At 43.5% G+C, this 7733-nt stretch overlaps 1 protein-coding gene across 1 annotated transcript; it reads left to right on the top strand.

Moving 5' to 3' along the window:
* The first annotated feature begins 407 nt into the window (after nucleotides 1-407).
* On the top strand, nucleotides 408-5851 carry LOC146337816 (protein NKG7-like). Its single transcript, XM_084815320.1, has 3 exons — nucleotides 408-615; nucleotides 1686-1832; nucleotides 5501-5851. Exons 1-3 carry the CDS (start codon nucleotides 552-554, stop codon nucleotides 5674-5676), a joined length of 387 nt encoding a protein of 128 aa, XP_084671446.1. The 5' UTR covers nucleotides 408-551; the 3' UTR covers nucleotides 5677-5851.
* The last annotated feature ends 1882 nt before the right edge of the window (nucleotides 5852-7733 follow it).

Below are 7733 nucleotides of genomic sequence, written 5' to 3'. Positions count from 1 at the left end.
GAGAGAGAGAGAGAGAGAGAGAGAGAGAGAGAATGAGAGAGAGAGGATAAACCAGGATAAGGATTCTTATCTTAAAGTTACAGAATCAATTGTCACGTGGACTCTCTTAGGACCACTAAGCAATGTCACTTCTGGACAAGATGTCACTTATGAGGGGAGGGGGATTACAAAGAATGGTTCATGTGCTGCAGATGCTCACAGTCACATGCTACGGCTGTGCACCTACCTATATAACACACCTTCACCATCTGCTATAGGGGATAGCTGTGCTGCATGAACTGGGTGTTCCCCTTCCCATTGCCACTAGTGGGCGCTGGTGCTTAAAAAGGGCACAGAAGAGCCCTGCACAAATGACAGCTGATAAGAGTAGCATAACATGCATATCCCCCATCTTCCCATAGATTCATCCCAGCTGTGCTGCACAGGGACCGAGAGATCTCACAGTTCCCCACCATGGGCTGCCTGTGGATCATCAGCACCACCATCTGCTCTTGGATCAGTCTGCTGCTGCTCGTTGCTGCCCTGGCCTCAGACTGCATGGCAGGAACCACATGGGCCTGTGGAAAACCTGCTTATATCTTTTGCCATGTGGCTTATCTGAAATGGATGTGCCAGGTAAGATCCTGCCTGTGCCAGACTGGAAAGATGAGGAATAGAGAGGCGATACTGAGAAGGATGCTCCATTCTGTAGCAGTTTGTAGGATGGTTGATGGGCCAACCCCCTGGTCGTCCTATGCAACCAAAGATAACTCCCCTGCTGGTGCGTACACCAGGCACTTTGATGAACATCTGAGCAGCATTTCTGAAAATTGTTAAGGTTTTCCTGCCTTGTGAAAGCCTATGGCAGCATCTGCTACTAGCAAAGTTATGCAGTGCATGGTTCATTTCATTCGGAAGTCAGAATGTTGCCGGTACTGCAGTGTTTTCAGAGGGAGTCTATGTTGGAGAAGAAAGCTAGTGGATTCTATGTGCATTGCCTATTCCTTTAGTTATGGAATGTGACCTCTCAGGGTGAAACTATACATTAATACATGGATTGGGACCCTAGCGTGGGGTGTGTGTGCAGTTTTCTCCCCCACTCTTTTCTCTAGTTGTTGCTTCCTATTCACTCTCCTCGTAGTCTCCCCGGTCTCTTTTCTTTCTCAGATCTTCCACTATCCCTCAGAAAGCCCCACAAGAGATGGAGGACAGATGGAACTCTGCCTGTTTAACTTCTGCCAATGAGAGAGAAGGCAGACACTAGGGGCATGGAGTGAATGGCCAGCAGAAGCCACCACTTTCTTTTCTCCAGAATCACTAGGATATTTCTCGGGCTATGTCCAGGTGGCATGCTGAGGGTCAGCTGACTGGGTTAATGTTGCAGTGGTGGCAGGAGAGGACTGAGCATCATTTGTATTTAGAAGGAGGTCAGTATGAATTGACCCCACAGGGTGATCCTGATGGCACTCTCAATATGCGGCACAGTAAAGTGTTCGCAGGGTGATGCTAGGATGAAGTGTGGAGGCAGCTATTAAAGGAAAGCTTTGCAATCATGAGGACACAGGACCGGCCCTACTATTAGCCCAAATGAAGATGTATTGGTGGCCTTGATATTGGGATTAAGTGGTGGTGGAGATATATTAAGTGAGACCTTTATAATGGTGACAGTTTTCCCCACCCCCTCCCTCTCTTTTGTCTTCCGGTAGGCTTCATCCATGCCACCAGAGCTTTCATGATGATGGCTGCAGTCAGTGGTGCCATCTCCGTCTTCAGCCTTTGTTTCTCATGTTGTTGCCCACTTGTTGGATCTGTCTCCTTGGCCAGGATGGCGGCCATAACCAGCATTTTGGCAGGTATTACATTTAGTTGTTTGCGATTTATTGACCTGAAATACCATTCTAAACTATTTCTATCATGTCTTTGTACTGTATGGCCACGTTTGGAATTTGACTGAATTCCAGCTTATCGTGAACGTGCCGGCATGCTGGTGAATGTTTGCAATTGCTCCTGCTTGGCTCCTCCTGCCAGCAGGAGCAGCAAAACAAACCACGGACCCTCTCACTGTGGTTTGCTTATCGTTATATCTCTTCCAGGATCTCTGACTTGTTCACCTCCTAAGAACATAAGAAGAACCATGCTGGATTAAACCAAAAGCCTAACAAATAGGATTCTGTTCTAACTGTTCCCATAGTGGCTGAGCAGAAACTCATGGGAAGGGCACAAGCAGGACATGAATGCAATAGACCCCTCTGCTTGTGTTCTCCAGCATTTCAGAGGCCTGCTTCCTCTGATCCTGGAGGTAATATAAAATACCAGCAACTGGTATTTAAAACACAGCAACTGCTGCTATACAGCCATCATGACCAGGAGCCATCGACAGCCTTATCCACCATGAATTTATCTAAACCCCTTTTTATAGCCATTCACATTGTTAACCATAACTATGGTTGTGGTAGCAAATTCCACTGTTTAATCTCCCACTATTCATCTTCATTGGATGGCCCCATATTCTAGTATTACAAGAGAGAGAGAAGAACTTCTACCTATCCACTTATTCTACCTTCTTCCACGCTATGCGTACTTTTATACACTTCTATCATGCCCCTTATTTGCCCTTTTCTAAACTAAAAAGCCCCAAATGTTGTAACCTTTCCTCACAGGGGAGTTGCTCAACCCCCTTGATAATTGTTGCTGCCCTTTTCTGCCCCTTTTCCAGCTCTACAATATCCTGAGGTGTGGTGAGCAGAATGATACACAGTATTCCAAGCATGATCACACATAGGAACATATGAGAATTTCGTTTCAGTTCACAAATCACTTGAAAATGCCCCATTCACAATCCCGAATGTGAACGAGAGCACATTTTCTCCAAAAATATTCGCAAATCCCCAAACTTGTCTTCACGTTTGCAAAATGCATACTTGAGAAATATGCACCTTTCTCAAACTCCACAGCTTTCTTAAAATGCACAACGTCCTTATAACGCACAACTTTCTCAAAAGATGCACATTTCTCAAAATGTGCACATTTTAAATTCTCCATGCTTTAGTGTAGGGGGGAAATTTGTGCAATTTTGGAAATCTGCACAGCTTTGGGAATTGTTTGCCCAGCATTCACTTTTGATAGCTGTTTGTTCCGCACTATTTTCCCATTAGTGCAAAACAAACAGTGATAACAAATGCAAGTGCAAATTGAGGAGAGTTGAGCAGTGAACTGATGTTCGGAGAATCCTGGCAAGCTTGAACACTGCTCATTCACCCACCTCTAGTTGCACTTTAGGTTTGCATAAAGGCGTTATAGTATCAGCAGTTTTATTTTTTGATTCCTTTCTTGATGATCCCCAATATGGAATTTGCAATTTTCACAGCCCCTGTGCGCTGGGTCAACATTTTCACCGAGCTATCTACCACAATTCCAAGATCCCATTCCTGGTCATTCAGCACCAGTTCCGGCCCTCATCAGCATATCTGTGAAGTTAGAATTTGTTGTTCCAATGTGCATCGCTTTACACTTGCTTACACTGAACGGAATTTACCACTCTGATGATGCTCATTCCCCAAATTTGTAAATACCCTTTTGTGATTCTTCACTGTTCCTTTTCATTTTAACCACTCTGAATAATTTGGTGTAATTAGCAAACTTGGTCACCTCACTGCTCACCCCTAACTCCTGATGTTTTGTGACGAAATTAAAAAGCACTGCTCACAAGACAGATCCTTTGGGGATTCCATTTTTGACCCCCCTCCATAGTGAGACTTGACCATTTTTTTCTGCTCTCTACTTTCTGTTCTTTAACCATTGACTTATCCATAAGAGGACCTCTCCTCTTATTCTATGACTGCTAAGTTTACTGAGGAGTCTTTGGTGAGGGACTTTGTCAAAAGCCTTTTGTAAGTCCAAGTAAACAATGTCTGTTGGATCACCCATATCCACATGCTTGAACAGGGGTGATCACTATACAAACTCTCAAAGAACTCTCAAAGGTTAGTGAGACTGGATTTACCTTTGCAGAAGCCATGTTGATTCTTCTACAGCAACACTTGTCCTTCTGTATACTTAATAATTTTATCTTTTAAAATGTTTTTCACCAATTTACCCGGAACCATATGATAAGCTAACCAAGCTATAATTTCCAGGATACCCTCTAAATCAGTTTTTTAAAAATTGGTACAGAGGCTGATCTTAGGGACATGTTACATATTTTTGTTAGATGATCAGCAATTTCACATTTGAGCTCCTTAACAACTCTCAGGTGGGTACCACTTGGACCCAATGTTTTGTTTGTTTTCAATTTGCTACTGAATTGTAGAATACCATCTCTTGCCATCACTATTTGCCTCAGTTACTCAGACTCTCTTCCTGAAAATATTAGCTCGGGTGTCTGCCCTGCGTTTTCTGTAGGGAGGACAGAAACAAAAATTCACCTAGCTTCTCTGCTGTTTCCTTAGCTTCCATGAGTACTCCCTTAATTCCCTTGTCTTCCAATGGTCCAACCACCTCCCTAGCCACTTTCCTGTTTCAGATGTATATATATTTTTAAGTTATTTGTTGTTCTTACTGTTATTAGCAATATGTTCCCCAAAATCTTTTGTTGTTGTTTTGGTATCCCTTATAGTTTGCTTACATTTTCCCTGTGCAACTTTATGTTCCTTTTTGTTCTCCTTCCTCGTTTGGGAAGCACTGCAATTTTCTGAAGGAAGCCTTCTTTTCATTAATAGCTTCTTTGACACTAATAGCAGCAGGGAGACAGTGATCCTCTCCACATATACACACAGCCCAACTGACAACTGATCAGCTGGCCTGTGAGAAATTGTGGGTGGGGATCCCTGAGGCTCTGTAACCTTCACAGAGAGTAGCCGAGGGCCACAGGTTAGCCACATGTGCTTTAAAAGAATGAAAAGTTGAAATGTAGGGAAATACCAAGTATTATATTCTGCATCAGATAATAAGGCTATATGAACTTCAGGAAGTGTAGAATTTCAGAAGATTGATTATCTTAGCTGTGGTTTCTCTTGATCAGGGTCTACCAGCCTCAAGGAATTTCAGACATTTCTGAATGAAATTCTACAAATGTGGCCTCTGTGTCTCCTCAGAACTCTCTTTAGGCACAGAAAGGTGAGCGTGTGTGTGTGGGGGACACAGCATCAGCTCCTGCAATTGGTAAGCAGGATGAGACCTTGTAGATGGGCCAGTCATAATGTAAATAACTGTCATCTGCTTAGCTTGGTCAACAGAGTACCTCTGTCTGCCTGCAAATAATTGGCCTCAAGGACCCTAAAATGGTGTACACACTGTCCAGACTCGGATTTGACTATAGCTGCACTTAGGCCTGGCTTGGGCCTGATACCTTGCAGTCCTCATCTCCTTCAGATTTTGCTAAGGTCTATCCTTTCTCCTGGAAATATCTGACATCTAACTCACAGTCCCAGTAGCAGCCCTCTCTGATGAAACAGGGAGAGGAGCTGTGCAGGAATGCAAGGTTCCCTAGGGAGTGTTAATGGACCTTCTTTTTGGCTCCTAGGTCTGTGTGCCCTGGTTGCCATGGCCACTTTCACAGGAGGATACTCTGCTCATTACCAGTGGAAGGAGAAGGCAGTGTATGATTGGTCTCTTGTTGTGGGCTGGGCCTCTGGGCCTCTGATCCTTATAACTGGTGAGTACGTTCAGAACTGGAATGCCAAAAAATTCTTCATCTAAGTCTACTGCTTACACATAGGGTTGCAATACACTTCATATTCACAACCTATGTTCATAGTGGACCTATATGGTATGGCTTGGCACTTTTTATAACAAATGAGCTTTTTAGTTTTTTAATGGTTGTAATCCACCCAGAGAATATTTGTTATTGGGTGTATTAGAAATGTACTAAATGAAAGAAAGAAAGAAAGAAAGAAAGAAAGAAAGAAAGAAAGAAAGAAAGAGTTGGAGATGAACACCTCATAATTTTGCTGAATTTGTCTGCAGTAGACCTCAGCCAAGATTCACCAAAATAATGGTTTTTTTGGAAACATTTCTGAGATTTGACTTTTCCTTTCTGGCATCCACCTAGAAAAAGAAGGCCACTTTGCAGAATATCCTCTGAATATTCTCCCCCCATCTTTTTTGTGGGGGCTGCCATCTCCCCCCACCCCCACCCCAATGTCCCAGGATGATGCTAGGTCTGCGGTATTGTGTAGGATGCAAAATGATGCAGTGGCTGTCAATACAGTTGCTGCTGATCTTGCCACCACTTGCAATGGCAGCGAAAGAGGGAGAGAGAAACCCCGGGGCGGGGGAGAAATTTCTGTGCAAATGATATGCAAATTATACCACCGTAGGCTGCAGGTGAAGGTTCACAGCTCTGTGAGAATATGGCGATCCACCACCCATCAGTCAAGAGACAGAAGACAGGGCTATATAGCTCAATGGTCTAACTTGAAATAAAGGGCAATCTACATTACAACTTTAAACTGGTTTCAAACCTGTTTTTAGTGATTACGGCTACCAAATACAGGAATTCTGGGAATTGTAGCTCTAGGAAGAGGGGCTGCTTGGGCAGGGGACAGGGGTCTCTAGCAAAGAATTCTCAGTACCCTCATGAAACTTCAGGATCCCTTTAGATAAACCGGTTTGAAACCAGTTTAAAGTTGTAATGTAGATTGGCTCTTAGCTTCATGTGTACACAGTTGACTCTTCTCTAATTTCCAGGATTGCAGGGGTTCAAGAAGGATTTTTTTAATAATGGCCTCACAATCACGTAGGACTCTCAAATAGGAGTTGACAATATCTCTGCTGGTGCTCCTTTGGGAGGTGTTAGAGGGTTAAGATAGTCCCAAATCTGTTTCCAGCACTGGTTGGTAAAAAACAAGCACCGCCTCAAAATATTCCAATCATGCACGTTTTGTAGAAGAGGATGTATCTTGGGCCATCCACCTGGGAAGATTTTGAGGATCACAGTGTGAGGCCACTGTGGGGAGGTTCCCCCTGCATAGAGTTGAGAGATCTAGCCCAGATTATGATACTTCATCGATTGTTCTAATCCATCATTTATCTCTCGTCACAGGTGTACTTGCTTACAAAGTACAAGCCAAAACACTGATATGAGAAGTGGGAAGAGATTGTGCCACTTTGGGGGGGGGGGGCTACGTAGATACTCAGACACTTTTTCTTTATGATCTAAACAAAGGCAGACAACTAAGTAATAAGTTACTTAGTTAATAAGTTACACTGGAGAGCCAGTGTAGTGTAGTGGTGAGAGTGACGGACTGGGAGCCGGGAGATCCGGGTTCTAGTCCCCACTTGGCCGTGGAAGCTCACTGGGTGACTTTGGGCCAGTCACAGACTCTCAGCCCAACCTACCTCACAGGGTTGTTGTTGTGAGGATACAACGGTGAGGAGGAGGATAATGTAAGCCGCCTTGAGTTCCTTGCGAGAGGGAGAAAGGTGGGGTATAAATGCAATAAATAAATAAATAAATAAATAAAATAAGTAAAAACATCCCAAGAGTACAAAATCTGAATTGGCTACCCATGTTCCTCCTGAAGCAAAACTTCTGAGGAAGTCTGATGGAGGCTAAAGAGTTTTAACAACAGTAATGAACTTTCTCAGAGGGCTTTTGTGCATCCTGAAATAAAAATAAATAAATAAATGTCTAGTTCCTGTGGTTGCAGAGACAGTTGAGGAGACATAATGCCCATATACATATGTGAAATACTGAGAATTAAGCATTCTCACTAGAGAAGTGGGGCTGGGAAAGGATTGAAAATCTCTATACC

Source organism: Heloderma suspectum, chromosome 10 (genome assembly GCF_057233095.1).
Source record: "Heloderma suspectum isolate Gila_16-S chromosome 10, 16-S_ref, whole genome shotgun sequence".
NCBI lineage: Eukaryota > Metazoa > Chordata > Lepidosauria > Squamata > Helodermatidae > Heloderma > Heloderma suspectum.
The sequence above is the reverse complement of the archived record's forward strand: the minus strand, read 5'-3'. Positions and strand labels throughout refer to the sequence as shown.

Excerpts from the sequence above, each read along its gene's own strand:
- LOC146337816 (XM_084815320.1), top strand. The coding sequence starts at position 552 with ATGGGCCTGTGGAAAACCTGCTTATATCTTTTGCCATGTGGCTTATCT. Across the intron at positions 616-1,685 it reads ATCTGAAATGGATGTGCCAG|GCTTCATCCATGCCACCAGA; the intron begins GTAAGATCCTGC and ends GTCTTCCGGTAG. Across the intron at positions 1,833-5,500 it reads CATAACCAGCATTTTGGCAG|GTCTGTGTGCCCTGGTTGCC; the intron begins GTATTACATTTA and ends TTTGGCTCCTAG.